At 45.0% G+C, this 19,860-nt stretch overlaps 1 protein-coding gene across 3 annotated transcripts in view; it reads left to right on the top strand.

Moving 5' to 3' along the window:
* Window positions 1-19,860, top strand: part of atp6v1h (ATPase H+ transporting V1 subunit H) — a 184,951-nt gene that overhangs the window by 87,439 nt on the left and 77,652 nt on the right. For all 3 annotated transcript variants that reach the window (XM_068031839.1, XM_068031837.1, XM_068031838.1), the window contains exons 8-9: window positions 6,576-6,673; window positions 15,477-15,669. In XM_068031839.1, the coding sequence (XP_067887940.1) occupies window positions 6,576-6,673; window positions 15,477-15,669 (291 nt within the window). The remainder of the gene's footprint in view (window positions 1-6,575; window positions 6,674-15,476; window positions 15,670-19,860) is intronic.

Raw genomic sequence — 19,860 nt, 5'->3', positions numbered from 1 at the left:
CCAGTGGCGAGCTCACTGTACAATGTGTCTTTGGGGATCCTGCCATCTTCCATGCGGCTCACATGGCCAAGCCATCTCAAGCGCCGCTGACTCAGTAGTGTGTATAAGCTGGGGGTGTTGGCCGCTTCAAGGACTTCTGTGTTGGAGATATAGTCCTGCCACCTGATGCCAAGTATTCTCCGAAGGCAGCGAAGATGGAATGAATTGAGACGTCGCTCTTGGCTGGCATACGTTGTCCAGGCCTCGCTGCCGTAGAGCAAGGTACTGAGGACACAGGCCTGATACACTCGGACTTTTGTGTTCCGTGTCAGTGCGCCATTTTCCCACACTCTCTTGGCCAGTCTGGACATAGCAGTGGAAGCCTTACCCATGCGCTTGTTGATTTCTGCATCTAGAGACAGGTTACTGGTGATAGTTGAGCCTAGGTAGGTGAACTCTTGAACCACTTCCAGAGCGTGGTCGCCAATATTGATGGATGGAGCATTTCTGACATCCTGCCCCATGATGTTCGTTTTCTTGAGGCTGATGGTTAGGCCAAATTCATTGCAGGCAGACGCAAACCTGTCGATGAGACTCTGCAGGCATTCTTCAGTGTGAGATGTTAAAGCAGCATCGTCAGCAAAGAGGAGTTCTCTGATGAGGACTTTCCGTACTTTGGACTTCGCTCTTAGACGGGCAAGGTTGAACAACCTGCCCCCTGATCTTGTGTGGAGGAAAATTCCTTCTTCAGAGGATTTGAACGCATGTGAAAGCAGCAGGGAGAAGAAAATCCCAAAAAGTGTGGGTGCGAGAACACAGCCCTGTTTCACACCACTCAGGATAGGAAAGGGCTCTGATGAGGAGCCACCATGTTGAATTGTGCCTTTCATATTGTCATGGAATGAGGTGATGATACTTAGTAGCTTTGGTGGACATCCGATCTTTTCTAGTAGTCTGAAGAGACCACGTCTGCTGACGAGGTCAAAGGCTTTGGTGAGATCAATGAAAGCAATGTAGAGGGGCATCTGTTGTTCACGGCATTTCTCCTGTATCTGACGAAGGGAGAACAGCATGTCAATAGTCGATCTCTCTGCACGAAAGCCACACTGTGCCTCAGGGTAGACGCGCTCGGCCAGCTTCTGGAGCCTGTTCAGAGCGACTCGAGCAAAGACTTTCCCCACTATGCTGAGCAGGGAGATTCCACGGTAGTTGTTGCAGTCACCGCGGTCACCTTTGTTTTTATAGAGGGTGATGATGTTGGCATCGCGCATGTCCTGGGGTACTGCTCCCTCGTCCCAGCACAGGCATAGCAGTTCATGTAGTGCTGAGAGTATAGCAGGCTTGGCACTCTTGATTATATCAGGGGTAATGCTGTCCTTTCCAGGGGCTTTTCCGCTGGCTAGGGAATCAATGGCATCACTGAGTTCCGATTTGGTTGGCTGTATGTCCAGCTCATCCATGACTGGTAGAGGCTGGGCTGCATTGAGGGCAGTCTCAGTGACAGCATTCTCCCTGGAGTACAGTTCTAGGTAGTGCTCAACCCAGCGGTCCATCTGTTTGCGTTGGTCAGTGATTATGTCCCCCGATTTAGATTTGAGGGGGGTGATCTTCTTGATGGTTGGCCCAAGAGCTCTCTTCATGCCATCATACATTCCTCTGATGTTTCCGGTGTCTGAGGCCAGCTGAATATGACTGCATAGGTGTTGCCAGTAGTCATTTGCGCAACGCCTAGCTGTTCTTTGTGCAGTACTTCTGGCTGCTTTAAGTGCTGCGGATGTTAAATCGCTGGGGGCTTTCTTGTAGTTCAAAAGTGCAATGCGCTTAGCGGCTATGACAGGTTCCAGCTCTTCATTATGAGATTGAAACCAGTCTGCATTTCTCTTCGCACTTTTGCCGTAGGTGGTCAAAGCTGACTCATAGATGGCGTCTCTGATGTGGGCCCACTTGGTCTCAGCATCCCCTGTGGGAGTGTTTTGAAGGGCTGTTACAAGTGAATTTAGAAATTTTTGTAACAGCTGTGGGTGAGAAATTCTGCTCGTGTTGATGCGCAGGTGGCCCTTCTGCTTGGAATGATGCAACTTCTTTGGTCTGAGTCTAACCTTGCTGCACACCAGGGAGTGGTCGGTGTCGCAGTCCGCACTGTGGAAGCTGCGTGTGATTTGAACACTGTTTAAGGCGGCTCGCCTTGTGACAATGAGGTCTAGCTGGTGCCAACGACGTGATCTTGGGTGCCTCCATGAAACCTGGTGACAGGGTTTAGTGTGAAAGAACGAGTTGGTGATGCAGAGGTTATGATAGGTACACAACTCAAGCAGTCTCTGCCCGTTCTCATTCATCCTTCCAACGCCATAGCGCCCAAGGCAGGAGGGCCATGAGTCATGGTCGGCCCCAACCCTGGCATTAAAGTCCCCCAGCAGGAATAGGTGTTCGGTGTTGGGGATGCTGCTAATGATATGGAGTTGTTCATAGAACTGGTCTTTAGCTTCAGGTGCGGAGCAGAGTGTTGGAGCATAGATGCTGAGTAGGTGTACTGGACCAGAGGTGGTGAGCAGTCGGATGGACAGTATGCGTTCCGAGCCATTTGAGGGAGGCTCTATCATGCTGAGCAAGGAGTTTCTGATGGCGAAGCCCACTCCATGCTGTCTTGGTTCTTCAGGATCCCTGCCCTGCCAGAAGAAGGTGTAGTCTTGCTCTGCTAGAGAGCCACTCGCGGGGAGGCGAGTCTCCTGAAGTGCTGCAATGTCCACATTGAATCTACTGAGCTCGTTGTTAATGATGGCGGTCTTCCGAGAATCGTTGATTTGTGTAAGGTCTTCCGACAGGCCAGGACACATAGTTCTGACGTTCCAGCTTGCAAAGCGAAGGGCTGGTACCTTCTTTCCTTTTTTCATGTTGTTTGGTGCGGTGTATCAGTCCACCTTTCGGGCAATGACCCTGAGCTCCAAGCACCCATTGAAGCAGGCAGACTGTGGCGGGACAGAACCTTATTGACCGGGGGCTGCCCGGTTTGAGGCGGGCGGTAGCTGTCCAGTGAGGTGCAATGACCTCTCCCACCGACAAAGGCAACCCGTGGCGCCCAGTTTCTACGCCAATTTATCTGGACTTATAACCCGTAACTGCTGCCTTCCGTGTTGTTTTAGTCGCTGTGAGGCAACTATGGAGTGACCTCTCCATGGCGCATGCCTGGGCAAATTTATGTAGGTTGAGAGTTGCCCAGTCGTCAAAACCCCCCTCTCGGCCTTTCTGGTGGGGTCCAAAGGAGTGCAGGACACGACGTTTGGCACCAGTATGGCTGCAGGAACTGCCGGAAACATGCCAAAGGTGACACATGACCGCCTACGGGGTTCCGCTCCGGATTTTCTGTTAGGGTTTACTCCCTTAGCCTTGGTCTCTCCCGAGACGCCCACAAGGCAGTGGGGTTGTTGGGGCCCCTACACAGGTGTAGGATGGTGCCGGTGGGAGGAGGGGATGCAAGGGGGAGGGGTAGAGGGAGGGGGTGGGGGGGGGTGCAGGGGAAGGGGGTGCGGGGTGAAGATGGTGCGAGGGGGGGGCGGGCTGGGACAGGGTTGTGAGGGGGTGAGCTGAGAGGGTGGAGCAGGGAAGGGGACGGGGGTGGGGGGGGGGTGGAAGGGGGGTAAAGGGGGGGGGGTGGAATCTGGTGCAGGTAATAAGCCATTTCCTCAGTGCCCACCATCGACGTCCGGAAAGCTCATCCACGTCCTTCGGGAGGTGAAGCATCATTTGGCAGACTTAGAGGTGATTACATTTGCTAAGGGTTTTTTTTTTGCAGTGGTTTAAATAAAGGCATGCAGCATTGCCGACAGTGCGCTGCAGATGCTCTCCGAGCCATCTCCCGCGGGCGCTTTGAAGTTGCGACCGGGGGGGCCGTTCGTGGATGTTTTGGGTGTTCGGGGCACCTTTTCACAGGACTTCTCTCGGGTCCCGCAGCTCCTTCTTCACCTCAATGGACTTACCGCATGCCGTGGCTGCAGACACTCTAGACTGTGAAGACAGCAGGATCGGAGATTCTGATATTCTGCATCCCAGGGTGTTGAAAGAGGTAGCTATGGAGATCGTGGATACATTGGTGATCATCATCCAGAAATCTATAGAATTTTGGAACAGTTCCTGCAGATTGGAAGGTCGCAAATGTCACCCCACTATTTAAGAAGGGAGGGAGAGAGAAAACACGGAACAACAGACCTGGCAGCCTTACATCAGTCTAAGGGAAAATGTTAAGAATCTATTCTGAATGATGTGATAAATGGGCACTTGGATAATAATGATCTGATTGGGCATAGTCAACATGGATTTATGAATGGGAAAGCATGTTTGACAAACCTGTTGGAGTTTTTTGAGGATGCTACTAACAGAATTGATGAAGGGGAGTTGGTGGACACAGTATACTTGGATTTTCAGAAGGCTTTTGATAAAGTCCCCCACAGGAGCTTGGTTAGCGAAATTAAAGCACATGGGATAGGATGTAATATACTGGCATGGATTAAGGGTTGCTTAACAGACAGAAAACAGAGTAGGAATAAACAGGTCATTCTCCCGTTGGGAGGCTGTGACTAGTGGGGTATCACAAGGATCAGTATTTGGGCCCCAGCTATTCACAATATAGATCAATGATTTGGATATGTGGACCAAATGTAATATTTCCAAGTTCGCAGATGACACAAAACAATAAACCACTGAAAGCTAACATGCAGGTGCAGCAAGCAATTAAGAAGGCTAATGTTATGTTAGCTGTTATCGCAAGAGGATTTGAGTACAGGAGTTGTGAAGTCTTACTTCAATTGTATAGGACCTTGGTTAGACCACATTTGGAGTATTGTGTGCAGTTTTGGCCCCCATACCTTAGGAACGATATTATTGCCATAGACGGTGTGCAATGAAGGTTCAGCAGACTTGTTCCCGGGATTGCGAGACTGCCCTATGAAGAGAGTTTGGGGATACTGGGCCTGTATTCTCTAGAGTTTCGAATAATGAGAGGTGATCTCATTGAAACCTACAAAATACTTAAAGGGATAGAGAGGGTAGATGCAGCTGTTTCCCCTGGTTGGGGAGTCTAGGACCAGGGGACACAATTTCAAAATAAGAGGGAAGCCACTTAGGACCGAGAAGAGGAGAAATTTGTTTACTCAGAGGGTTGTGAACCTTTGGAATTCTCTACCCCAAAGGACTATGGAAGCTCAGTCATTGAGTATGTATAAAGCAGAGATTGACAGATTTCTAAATACCAATGACATAAAAGGATATGGGGAGAGTGTGGGTGAAAAAGACATTGAAGTGGATGATCAGCCCTGATCATATTGAATTGGCTCAATGGGCTGAATGGCCTACTCCTGCTCCTATGTTCCTATGTACATTTCACCAGTTAATAGCCTCAGTATTTGTTTACTACATTTTCAAGTTTCATGTCATCTGCATACTTTGAAATTATGCCCTGTATCCCCCTAGTCCAGGTATTGATATATATCAAAACAAGCAATGGTCCTATTACTGACCCCAGGGGGAACACCACTGTATTTATCTGAAATCTGAAAAAGCAACCATCCAAGACTACTGTCCCTTAGCAAATTTCATAACCATGCTGCTACTGTTCCTTTGATCTCATAGACTTGTGAGCAACATTAAAGTCCATCACATGGTAGTTTATCAAATTTCTTTTGAATGCCCATATACATAACATCAACCGCATTAGCCTTGATGTCATTATTAGATATTACACATATAAAGTCTCCTGAAATTCCACTACTCACAGAGATATATATTTGGCTGTTTTCTGCCAGTTCTTTGGTTATCAGCCCATTGGAATGTAGATTGTATACTCTGTTACACATTTAAATTATATTTCAGGTGGTTCAGGTTTAGTATTACTTAGAAGAGTTAATGAAGTGTTGCACATGTAATTTTTGTATTCAAACAGGTACAAGTTGGAACTTTTACAGCTAAGTAAAATCTGAATTGACTGTAAATTATTTTTCTAGCCTTAGCTTTTAATAAAGTGAACTTGCATTCATATAGAAAAGCAAAATACTGCATATGCTGGAAATCTGAAATAAAACCAGAAAATGCTGGAGAGAGAAACAAAGTTAACGTTTCAGGTCGATGACTGCTCATTAGAACACAAATTGAGGGATCTTATTGTTACGGCTCATACTATAATTTAATGCTTAATAACTAGATTTCCTCCTGATCCTTGGGGGCATTGAGTCCTCTTATAGAACTGACTAGTGGCACTGAACCCAAGAGAATATCTAATGTAAACTTAATTGAATAAACATAATAGAAAGCCTTGAAATGATATGCCATGTATTGATGTGTTCTGATTTTTTTCCCTGAACTGCATGGATATTGAAAAGTACTCTGAAAATTGAGAACTATCCTAACAGATCATTTTTAAAAAATGCACTCTTTTGTTTTCTCAGACCATTATTTTTTCTCGTGGCTGTTAAGGTGCATGGCTGTTAGCCAACTATCAAAAAACGATTTTACAATTTCAAGAAAGTTAATGGTCGACAAAGCTAACTTCATAACAAAACATGGTAGGAACAATGTTATTTTGATCACTTATTTTCTTTCAATTGCAGAGCTCCCAGTATGTGCAGTGTGTGGCAGGTTGTCTACAGTTAATGCTAAGAATCAATGAATATCGTTTTGCCTGGGTAGAAGCTGATGGGGTCAACTGGTAAGTATTTCTAGATACACTAATTTATTCATGCAAATTGGTCAAGTACATTCCAAGATAATTGATGCTTTGAGAGCATGTACTGCAGCTAGCTGCTGGATTACTGGAAGCAAATATATTCGTACTAAACTGACAATTTGTTTATATTTGCTCTATTTTGTGGTGGCCCTCATTTTCATTCATAATTCTTTCAAAAGATTTTGTCAGATGTTTGTTAGCTTCCCCTTTCAACCCATGAAGGTTACAAACTCTCCTCAGTTACAAATAATCAGCTGTTTTATTTGAAATTCCCTTCATAGCTTTATGATTTTTTTGAAAAAAAAATTTACAAAATTTAGAAAAAAAACTGATTGTAAAGTAGAAATCTTCAGAGGGCAGTTAAGAGTAAACCATATTGCTGTTGGTCTGGAGTCACATGTAGACCAGACCAGGTAAGGATGGCAGATTTCCTTCCCTAATGGACATTAGTGAAACAGATGGGTTTTTACGACATTCGATAGATTCAAGGCATCATTAATGAGAATAGCTTTCAATTCCAGATTTTTATTAATTAATTGAATTTAAATTCCACCATCTGTCATAGTTGAACCGGTGTCCCTGGGGCATTAGCCTGCGTCTCTATTAGTTCCGTGACGTTACCACTAAGCCACTGTCTCTACCTATCTGTTCTTCCCTCAAAAGATATAATACAACTACTCCCAATGGAAATGCTATCCATGCTGTTAACTTTTTAAAAATGTTTATCTTTCTCCTCACTCTTTTAGTGTACAAAGCAAATATTTTTTCTCTATATAATCTATCAAACACCTTAATAATTTTAAAAATCTCTTTCAACATTCTTTTTAGCCTCTATGTTCCTGTAGAAATAGTCCCAGCATCTAAGGGCTGGATTTTGCCAAATGAGTGGAAGTCCCTACACTTGAGTTATACGCGGGTGGCGGGACTTCCTTTGTGATCTTCCCATCGGCATCTAATTAATGTTCGGCAAGCAGGGGAGCTGAACAACAATGGGTGGCGGACGGTAGGAAATTCTGGCAGGTCCATGGAACGTGCCATGTTTTAAGGCCAGACTGCAGCTTTCATACAGTTGGCACACACAACATTGGAAGGGGTGTAGAACAAGGGAGGCTGAGGAAGAATGGCTGGAGTCAGAGAGGAAGGGTGACTCCAGTGTTCTCCTCCTTGGCAGTGCTCCAGCAGGCCGCAAGGGGTGGAGAGAGGTGCTGTTCCCAGTAAACGGGAGGAAGAGACCCACAAGCCTTTCAAAGAAGGCATGGCTGGAGGTAGCTGAGGAAGTCAGCAGCTGCAGGATAGTCACATGAACATGGAAACAGTGCTGGAGACTTTTTAATGACCTGATGCGGTCTAGCAAGGTGAATGGCATTCATAATTGCAAGCTCGTAGACCTGCATGTCTTAAATGGCGCCCATGAGATATGTGGCGAGATGGCAGATCCGTGCATCGGGCATGATCAGGGACCAGTGTCCACGTTGAGATGCAGAGTTGCCTAACATGTATGGGTGCCTGATGTTCGGCACAGACTCGGTGGGCCGAAGGGCCTGTTTCAGTGCTGTATCCCTAATCTAATCTAATCTAATCATGTAGGTCCATGGTCAGTCAGAGGTGATTGCTGTATTGACAAGACTGAATAGATGCTTGCAGCAGGCCTCCCAGTAACACAATGCTGGACATGTGAAGTGGCACAGACTGAGGAGCACTGCTGGGCTGTGAGACACGAGTGACGCTGTGTATGTATGTGATTGCAGGAAAAGCGCACTCACAATGCTAGGGAGCGGAGAAGAACTGGAGGTGGTATGCCATTCATATCTGTAGAGATGCCAATGGAGGAGGAGGCGGCAATGGAGATAGAATGAGTTGAAGCAAGGCAGTCTGTGGCTGAGGGAGAGGCGGGAACAGAATCCACAGAGCCTAATGCAATGAATGTGGGGTTCAAACCTTCTGGCGGGTATTAGATGTTGCGCCTCTGAGCTTGATGAACACAAGCTCTGATCAAGGGCAGGTAGCAGGAGCTGGTTGAAAATGCAGCTCGTTAACATAACTCTGTCAGTCCTGTGGGTCCAGTAGTGGATGAAGGACCGATGATGGTTCCAGGACCACATGAGACCTTGGAGGAGGGTCCACCATCTGAGGAGACAGCGTCACATCAGTCCAGCACATCCTCCACCATTGCAGATACTCTCGCGTTGGTGTGCATTGACATAAATTTAGGAAGCCTGGCTCCAGCTGGTGAACAATGCACACATGAGCATGAGTAGGTAAAGGAGGCAGTGACAGTTTTGGCTACTTCCCATTGGTGTATTGAGGAAAGCCCCAATGATACTCAGCTTCCTGCAGTTGGCAAGTCTTGGGAGTATTCAGCAAAGCTGCAGATGCTGGAGCAGCAGTGTAAAATGTGTGAACATCTGTCACAGTTCCCAGAGGCTGTTTGCTCCAATATGATGGAGTCCATCCATGCCTTGAATAGTACCGTGTCTCTGGCATATGAGCACCTGTCCTCCTCCACTGAGTGAGTGGCGACTCTCATGGAAAGCTACATTCAGCATGCCACTGACCTGGATGCAGGAGATGCGCACTGATGTCCACAGATGCAGGTGACCTGATTGTGCTGGGCCCCTGTTGGACGCTGGCACCCAGAGGCCATCTGCCGGGGCCACCTTGTGCACCGGAGCAGAAAAGGCAGTAGCCTGCTTCCACATCAACTGCAGTTTCAGGAGAGCACAACTTAGGGGCACCTAGAAGCGTTTGTGTAAATCCGTTTAGTAGCACTGGGGTCATGTTGGCTGATTTATTTTTTTTGCTGAATTCCAAAGCCTTAGATCTTTCTGCAAACTTAAAGTATGCATTGCAAGAACTTTAACGGATCATCTGTTCATTTCTGCACCGGTGGGCTATTACCAGCTGTTGAGAACTTGAGATAGAGGGCATGAAAAGGTGTGCACAGAATGAGGGTGGTGATGAATGTAGCCCTTGGAGTGCTGTAATGATAGGGCCAGTGAGATGGTAAGGGTGTTTAATGAAAGGCACCAAGGTTGCCTCAGGGAGAAGACAGAATTGTTCCCGGGGTGTTTAATGGTATCTCAGGAGAAACGTGTGCCAATGAGTGAGTTACATGTCTCGCTGGCATGCATGTCAGTGCCCTTTGACACTGGGCTTGTGGCTGCATTTCCATTGTCCGCCTGATCTCTAAGCTCCTCTAACGCATCCTGCTCCTCAGAGGAGGAGGCAACCTGCACAATGTAATCGTCCGCCTCTAATGCAACTTCCCTCTGGCTAGCCAGGTTGTGCAGAGTGCAGCATACCACCACGATATGCAAGACCTTTGATGAGATATATTGCAGGACTTTCCCAGGTCTGTCTAGGCAGCTGAACCTCATTTTCAGAGGGCTTGTTCAATGGTCGCAGTTGTAGTGTCATGGCAGTGGTTGTAGATGTTCTGTGGTTCTGTGTTGGCTTTTCACACAGGTGTAAGTAGCCATGTCTGTAATGCTGGTCACCCAGGATCCATCCATGAAGCTACCCAAAATGACATGCAACATTTTAAAATTGACTTCACCTGACCATTGCCAAATATATCATCTCTTTGCTTTCCCCTTGCTCATGACATTTCTGACTTATTTGCATCTATGAATAGGAAGGGAATAGAGGGATATGGGCCCCGGAAGTGCAGAAGGTGTTAGTTTAGGCAGGCATCAAGATCGGCGCAGGCTTGGAGGGCCTAATGGCCTGTTCCTGTGCTGTACTGTTCTTTGTTCTTTGTTGTCACTTTCAAAGAATTATGTATTTGGACTCCTGGATGTTTCTCTCCCTCCACATCCTGCAATATATTTCCATTAAGTTTGTTTTTCTATTCCTTGTTTTTCCTCTTAGAATGGATGAATTCATGTTTCTCTATACTTTGCATCTATTACCTTGCTGCCTATTTCACTTACTTATCCATGTCCTGCTGACTTCCTCACTGAGTGCCAAACCCCATACTTTTTACTGTCGAGTATGATATGTAAGTATACCTGTGAAGGTTGCAAGATGAATTTCCTGCACTGATATTGAGTCATTACACTTGAGCAGGTTACTGAACTAGAAAAGCATCTTGATACATAAAAAAGCTAGAGATAAATATTTGACTCAAAGGTTCTGTAGCATGAGTGTATTTGAATGAGGAGGGAAGGAAGGAAAGGTCTAAGAGAAGGTGACTAGAGAAAAGAATGCAGTCAGTAAGGATTTGGATCTACTGGGGGGTGAAACTAGCCAAGTCCAATTCTGGTATGGAAAGTCACAAATTGGTTGAGGTTCAGTTTCTAGGAACATAGGAGCAGGAGTAGGCCATTCAGCCCATTGAGCCTGCTCCGCCATTCAGTACGATCATGGCTGATCACCCACTTCAATGTCTTTTTTCCACACTATCCCCATATCCCTTTATGTCATTGGTATTTAGAAATCTGTGACATAATGGTTGATTATAAAGGAAATGGGAGCCTTGGTAGACATGAGTTAAAATTGGGTCCTACGTCTATAAATACAAGTTGTTACATGAACTCTAGCCTCAGGGAAATGGAACTGGCTCAAGATCCAGAAAGCAAAAAGCAGAATTACATGCTCTATGCTCTCCCCTGTGGTGGGTTTGGAGGTGGGGCGAGCATAAGATTGGGTGGGAGGGCTGCCGCCACCTTCCCGCCTTCACCAAAATTTAGTCCAGGTCAGAAAGGCCTGTCAACAGCCTTCCTGTCCTGCTGCCAATTGAGGCCCTTAACTGGGCAATTAAGGGCCTCATCCTGTACCCGCCGCATGGGAAGCATGGCATGCAAAACCATGCGGACTGCTTCCTGGCCCCTGTGGGGGGGTGGTGTCCCTCGTTAAAAGGTAATTAGTGCATGAACAAAGGACGGCATCAGGAAGGGGCAGGGTATGCTCTGAGAACCAACCTCTGCCCTTGCTGCTGACACACCTCCCCGCGAAACCCCTCCGGCCCTGACCTGCCTGTGGACTGGCTCCAGAAATGCTCCTGGGTCTCGTGTAGGTGCTCCTCTGGCAGCAGCCACGACCTCTGCAGTGGTGCTGCTCTGTGGAAGAGCTGCCGGTCTCTGATTGGCTGACAGCTCTTGGAGGGCGGAGCTTCTGTCACCAGGGTGTTTGATCCCATGGAAGGCCTGCTGCTGTCCACTTAAGTGCCTGATTGGCACTAGATTTAGCAGGCCTTCCACAGAAGAGATGACGCGGTGTTCTCTGCGTCGCTTTTTGAGGATGTTGAGACCCCTGTCGCTAGCATAAAATCATGGCCAAAGGAGGAGACAAGTGATAGTTGTGGGAGACTCCATAATCTGGCAATAGGTAGGTGTGTCTGTTGGCATGATTCTGGAGTGCAGAATGGTATGATGGAGCTTGGATGAATGACGTCAGGCAGTGTGGGAGCAGACTTTGAAAGGATCAGAGAGCAGGCTGTACTTTCAATTCACATGGAAACTTTTGATAGGGTTGAGGAAGTGATAACGTATGGGGAATAGGAGCAGACTAAAAAGCCATCCTCAAAACTAGTATTCTCCTTCCTACTTTTGCCAATCTATAAACTTAATAGATGTGTGGCTGGCCGAGTAGTGTAGGAGGGACAGTTTCAACTTCTATTGGGCATTGAAATCAGTTTTGGAACAGGAGTTGACTAGACAAGAGGGATAGTCTCCACCCAAACTGACTGGAGCCAATGTTTCTGGCACCAAGAATAGAGGTAGCCATAAACTAGTCAGCTCAGCCATGAGATGGAAAAACATGACTTTGAGCCTGTTGGAGAATAGATTAAAAATAATCAAGTTGAAGAGACAATGCAGTCTAACCTATTGATCTTAATGGGGTATGGAGAGAGGTACCTCACACAACTAACTGTTGTCCAGTTCTGGTCACCACACTTTAGGAAGGATGTGAGGGTCCTTGAGAGGGTGAAGAGGAGATTTACTGGAATGGTTCCAGGGAATGTGGATTTTAGTTACAAGGTTGGGTTGGTAAAGCTGGGGTTGTTCTCCCTGGAGCAAAGGAGACTGAGGGGAGATTTGATAGAGGTATACAAGATTATGTACAAGGAAATGTCGTGAGCAAAACAAAGGCCTGTATGTCACTTTCGTAGACCTCACCAAGGCATTCGACATTGTGAGCAGCGATAGACTTTAGAAAGTCCTTGAAAAACTTGGATGCCCACCCAGGTTCCTGGCCATGGTGAAGCAGTTTCATGAAAATCAGTATGGACAAGTCAAGCAAAACAACAACCTCTCGAGTCCCTTCCACATCTCCAATGGCGTGAAGCAGGGCTGTGTGCTGGCCCCGACCTTATCATCTTTTCAGCATGATGCTGCAGCAGGCAACGGAAGACCTTATTAAGGAGGGAGTTTATGTACGCTTCCAGTCTGATGGAGGCCTTTTTAATCTCAGGCATCTTCAGGTTCACACAAGGCACAAAAGAAACTCATCTGTGAATTTTGTTTCGCCGATGACTGTGCTCTGTTGGCCCACAGTTAGTCAGACCTGCAATGTATAACATGTTCTTCCAAGGCGGCACAACTCTTTGGACTAAAAATCAGTTCAAAAAAAAAAAACTGAAATCCTGCATCAGCCTGCACTCCCAAGAAGGATATAGACCATCAAGCATTGTTATGGATGGAACCAAGCGGAATGCTGTCAAACAATTTACTTATTTGGGGAACGTCATCTCATTTGATACCACCATAGACAAGGAAGTGGAAAATAGGCTTTCTAAAGCAAACTGTACATTCGGCAGACTCTACAAATGGAGCAACCACAGCCTCAGACCACAGACAAACTCTATGTGTACAAATTCGTAGTCCTCACCACGCTTTTGTATGGCACCGAGTCAAGGATCCCATGCCGCCATCATGTACGCCTTCTCGAGCGCTTCAATCAGCGCTGCCTCCACAGCATCCTCAAGATCCGCTGGCAGGACCACATCACAAACATTGAAGTCCTGGAAGCAGCCAACATCACCAGCATCGAGGCCATCCTCCTGCAAAGCCAACTGTGTTGGGCGGGTCACGTTGCCCGGATGGACAACAGTCACCTGCCCAAGATCGTGTTGTAGGGAGAACTGACCACTGGTAAAAATAGCAGAGGGGCCCCATGCAAACGTTTTGAGGACTCCTTGCAGAAGTCCCTCTCTGTGTGCCACATCGGCCATCGCCAGTAGGAAGTGCAGGCCATGGATTGTGATGCCTGGAGATGCTAGATCAAGAGGGCTACAGACACCATTGAGGCTGAGTGAACAACCAGCATGAAAGTGAAAAGGAGGAGAAGGATATATCCAGTTGCCCCAAGTCCGCACCCACTGTGGGAGAATCTGCCGGTCACGGATAGGCCTGACTAGCCTCCAGTGGGTGTGCAACCGATGAGTACAACCTTCCTAAAATCTTCGCGAAGAAATGCCAAGAAGACAAGCTTATGACAGGCTTAGATAAGTTAGACAAGGAAAAACTGTTCCCATTAACTGATGGTACAAGGACTAGGAGACATAGCTTGAAGGCTTTGGGCAAGAGATGCAAGAGGAATGTGAGAAATAACTTTTTTACACAGTGAGTGGTAATGACCTGGAACTTAAGGCCCACAAGGGCGGTGGAAGCAGAGACAATCAATGATTTCAAAAGGAAATTGGATGGGCACTTGAAGGAAGTAAACTTGCAGGCCTACGGGGATTGAACGGGGGAGGGGGACAGGCCGGTTTGCTCCACGGAGAGCCGGCATAGACCCAATTGGCTGAATGGGCCGCCTGCGAGCTGTAAATGACTCTGACTCTATAAACAAGTTGTGGTTATTTGCTGAACCAGGGTTGCTTGTTTTAGGTAACCTGTGCCTTGCCTGCTGGTACCATAAACTATTTCTAGTCTTGCAGCTGTTACATGGATTGATTTTATGAAACACGTCCTTGTTATAGTTCCCAAATACATTCTGTAATGCCATTCAGTTTTACTAAAGTCATTGTTGAACTGAAGAATAGGGAATGAGTCAAAACAGCATGAAAATTATTTCTTAATTTCTAAAATTGGTCGTTCTCAAAGTATGGTATGACCTAGCAATATTCCTCAAATTTTGAATTATTTCAGTAACTAATTGCTCACATTCATTATCCTTTTGAGAAACCCCATTCTTTTTGAAGCTTATTTATGGTTATTTGTTTGCACGTATATAGCAAAGAATCTTGTTGCATTTGAGAAAATTTTAATTGAGCAGGTTAGGAAAATCTTTGAAAATGCTGTGTTCTGTAGCTTCGTTACCAAAGGTACATGTTCTGATTTATGATCTTTTTGGGAATTTATCTTTTATAACCCCCGCTCAAATGGACTCCATGGAATTTCAGAAGAAAATTCTGGCAAAGATGAGACTAAAATGTTAAACTTCATTGTTTAGAATAAACTCGCTGGAACTGTTACTGCACACCAATACAAAAGAAAGTGGTGCAGTGCGTAGATAGACCTAAGATTAGATGATGGAAACTCCTGACTGGGAAAATGTGAAATGATTCAAATGTGGATAAAATACTTGATTTAGTTATTTAAATCACATTTGTTCATGCTGACCATTCTGACAATCTTTTTCTTGCTTCTGCATTAAAAATCTTCATTGTTTTGATCCTTGTTCATAACATTTCAATGGAAGGTTTGATGCTGTCAATTTTTAAAACTATTTTGAATGGATTATTGTATTTTCTGATTTAAAGTACAATTTTATTTAAAAAATAGCAGTGGTAAACACTTCAAACCTTTTCTCTTCTGCCTCCCCCCCCCACCCCGAACAGCATCATAGCTGTTATAAACAATAAATGTGGCTTCCAACTGCAGTATCAGATGATCTTCTCCTTCTGGTTATTGGCCTTCAGTCCACAACTCTGTGAATATCTACGCAGATTGAACATTGTTCCAGCTTTATCAGATATTCTTCAGGAATCTGTGAAAGAAAAAGTAACCAGAATCATTCTGGCAACATTTAGGGTATGTATGCAAGAGTGATCTTGTTAGATAACACAGTTGTCATAATATAACCTTTTAGTATCTTTATTAAGCATTGTCCTCCCAGAAGGGTTATGTAATATATATCCTTGTCATGGCTGAGCAGGTGAGTGACTATCGGATAATTGAAGTTTGTTCCACTTGGTCCCATGCCAGTTTCAAAAGTTGTTCCAGAACTGAGATGTTTCTGTCTTCATTAAACTCCTTTGCGTGGACTACCATTTTAGGATAAACTGGTGCCTGAAACAGTTCTAGCTTTATTTTTCAGCACTAGTCTTAATAAAATAAACTATGTGGAGGATAAATGAGTGCAGAAGATAGCAAAATCACATAACTTCAGTAAGGTCCTATAATTGGCCCTTGCTTTCCCATTGTTCCTATTTCTCATTTCGAAACTTTGGAGATTAATTAATGTTGACAGATTGTTTAATTTGCTGAATAAACATAGATTATATGCAGGGCACCTGCTTCTGAGGAAGGGTATAACATATACTAATAGTAATATTTTGTGTCGGAGAAAGCTATTGATCTATCTAGTTTGCTCATCAATTTTCTTAGCACGAATCTGAAATCAAACATCCTGTATCATCTTTCCTTAAGAATTCATCCAGTCATTTTTCAAAAACAATCTTATTACATTTCGGGTGTATTCATGACTTTCTCTACATTAATTTGGTTCTGGTATTTTCGATCACTCCATTGGTTGATTCTCAACTCCACGAAGCTTCAAGTATCTATCCTTGCCTAGATTTTGATGAATCTTTGGTAATATGTTCTGCTTGGTAACTGTGTTTTAGTACCACACTATTTTATCCCTGCACTTTAAGATTTCACTTCAGTCTTCAAAAGTGGTAGAGCCTCACCTCGGACCTTGTTTTCAATTTGTTTGATTTTGCTTGATAGCAAATAAACAAGTAAATAACTTGACAGTGACACCACAGTATAAACCAGGAAATACTGGGGGCTCGTAAGAAAGCTACGGCAATAATCATGGGTGATTTTAATATGCATATAGACTGGATTAATCATATTGGCAAGGGTAGCCTCGAGGGAGAAGTCATTGAATGTATTAGAGATTGTTTTTTGGAACAATCATCATCACTAGGGAAAAAGTACTGGGCAAACTGTTGGGATTGAAGGGGCACAAGTCCCCACGGCCTGATGGCCTACATCCTAGGGTCTTAAAGGAAGTGGCAGCGGAGATAGTGGATCCATTGGTTATAATATTCCAGAATTCCCTGGATGTGGGAAAGGTTCCAGTGGATTGGGAAAATACTAATATAACACTCTTATTCAAAAAAGGAGGGAGGCAGAAAGTAGGAAACTATAGACCAGTTAGTTTAACATCTGTCATTGGGAAATTGTTAGAATCCATTATTAAGGAAGTAATAACAGGACATTTAGAAAGTCAAAACGCAATCCATCAGAGTCAGCATGGTTTTAGGAAGGGTAAATCGTGTTTGAATAATTTGCTAGAGTTCTTCGAAGATGTAACAAGTAAAGTGGATAATGGGGATCCTGTAGATGTAGTTTATCTGGACTTCCAGAAGGCATTTGATAGGGTGCCACGCAAAGGTTAATACACAAGGTAAGATCATATGGGATTAGGGGCAATTGATTAGCTTGGATAGAGGATTGGCTAACCAACAGTAAACAGAGAGTCGGGATAAATGGGTCTTTTTCTGGTTGGCGAGATGTAACTAGTGGGGTGCCACAGGGTTCGGTCTCGGGGCCCCAACTATTTACAATCTATATTAATGCCTTGGATGCTGATATGGAAGGTACTATAGCCAAATTTGCAGATGATACTAAAATAGATGGGATAGTAAGTTGCAATAAAGAAATAAGAAATTTACAAATGGATATGGATAGGTTAGGTGAATGGGCCAAAATTTGGCAGATGGAGTTTAACATGGATAAGTGTGAGGTTATCGTTTTGGTTGGAACAATAGATAGGCAACTTATTATCTAAATGGAGAGAAACTTCAGAGTGCTTCGATGCAGAGGGGTTTGGATGTCCTCATGCATGAATCGCAGAAAACTAGTATGCAGGTGCAGCAGGTAATAAGGAAGGCAAATGGAATTTTGGCATTTATTGCTAAAGGAATAGAGTATAAAAGTAGGGAAGTGTTGCTGCAACTGTACAAGGCATTAGTGAGACCACACCATGAGTATTGCATACAGTTTTGATCCCCTTACTTGAGGAGGGATGTAGTTGCATTGGAGGCAGTTCAGAGGAGGTTCACTAGATTGATTCCAGAGATGAAGGGTTTGTCTTGTGAAGAGAGATTGAGCCGTTTGGCCGTTACTCTCCAGAGTTTAGAAGAATGAGAGGAGATGTAATTGAGGTATATAAGATGATTAAGGGGATTGACAAAGTAGGCGTAGAGAGGATGTTTCCTTTTGTGGGGCAATCCAGAACAAGAGGTCATAGTTTTAGGATAAGGGGCACCAGATTTAAAACAGAGATGAGGAGAAATTACTTCTCTCAAAGGGTCGTGAGTCTGTGGAATTCACTACCCCAGAGTGTGGTGGATGCCGGGGGGGGCATTGAGTAAATTTAAGGAGGAGATAGACAGATTTTTAATTAGTGATGGGTTGAAGGGTTATGGAGAACAGGCAGGAAAGTGGAGTTCAGGCAGAGATGAGATCAGCCATGAACGTATTGAATGGTGGAGCAGGCTCGAGGGGCTGAATTGCCTATTCCTCCTAGTTCTTATGCTGTTATATATTTACAGTAGGAAGTCTTTAATCAAAATCCAACAGACAAAGTAACAAGAATTATAATCTAACGCAAAGTTATTCTTGGATAATGAAAACTGAGCACTCTTAACTGAGAACACTCTTAACCTTGTTTAATTGTTTGGATTACCTGCCCTTAGAATCATAGAGTTATACAGCACAGAAACAGGTCCTTCGGCCCACCATGTCTGTGCCGGCCATTAAGCACCTATCCTAATCCTGTTTTCCAGCACTTGACCCATAGCCTGGTATGCTATGGCGTTTCAAGTGCTCATCTAAATACTACTTAAATGTTCTGAGGGTTCCTGCCTCTACCACCTCTTCAGGCAGTGCGTTCCAGATTCCAACCACCCCTGGGTGAAAAGTTTTTTCCACAGATTCCCTCTAAACCTCCTGCTCCTTAGCTTAAACCTATGTCCCCTGGTTATTGACACCTCCACTAAGGGAAAAAATTTCTTCCTATCTAACATATCAATGCCCCTTATAATTTTGTATACCTCAATCATGTCCCCCCTCGGCCTTCTCTGCTCTAAGGAAAACAACCCTAGCCTTTTCAGTCTCTCTTCATAGCTGAAATGCTCCAGCCCAGGTGACATCCTGGTGATTCTCCTCTGCACCCTCTCCATTGTAATCACATCCTTCCTATAGTGTGGTGCCCAGAACTGTACACAGTACTCCAGCTGTGGCCTAACTAGCATTTTATCCAGCTCCATCATAACCTCCCTGTTCTTATATTCTATGCCTCGGCTGATAAAGGCAAGAATCCCATATGCCTTCCTAACCACCTTTATCTGCCTGTGCTGCTGCCTTCAGTGATCTATGGACAAGTACACCAAGGTCCCTCTGACCTTTTGTACTTCCCAGGGTCCTACCATCCATTGGATAGTCCCTTGCCTTGTTAGTCCTCCCAAAATGCATCACCTCACACTTTTCAGGATTAAATTCCATTTGCCACTGCTCTACCCATCTTACCAGCCCATCTGTATCGACCTGTAATCTAAGGTTTTCTTCCTCACTATTTACAACACCACCAATTTCCGTGTCATCTGCGAATTTGCTTATCATACCTCCTGTATTCACGCCTAAATCATTAATTTACACTACAAACAGCAAGGGTCCCAGCACCACTCCCTGTGGTACACCACTGGTCACAGGCTTCCACTCTCAAAAACAACCCTCGACCATCACCCTCTGCCGCCTGCTACTAAGCCAATTTTGGATCCAATTTGCCCTGGATCCCATGGGCTCTAATCTTCTTAACCAGTCTCGCATGGGAGACTGGTTATCAAAAGCCTTACTGAACTCTGTAGAGTACATCAACTGCTTTGCCTTCATCTACACCGCCTCAAAAAATTCAGTCCTTGTGCTCTTCCTTGACTTGGGAAGGCGGCCAGATAACACTGCACTAAACTATGACTTAAGCTTTAGCTG

This window comes from Heterodontus francisci, chromosome 5 (genome assembly GCF_036365525.1).
Source record: "Heterodontus francisci isolate sHetFra1 chromosome 5, sHetFra1.hap1, whole genome shotgun sequence".
NCBI lineage: Eukaryota > Metazoa > Chordata > Chondrichthyes > Heterodontiformes > Heterodontidae > Heterodontus > Heterodontus francisci.
Note: the sequence above shows the minus strand (reverse complement) of the source record. Positions and strands in the feature narration are given on the sequence as shown.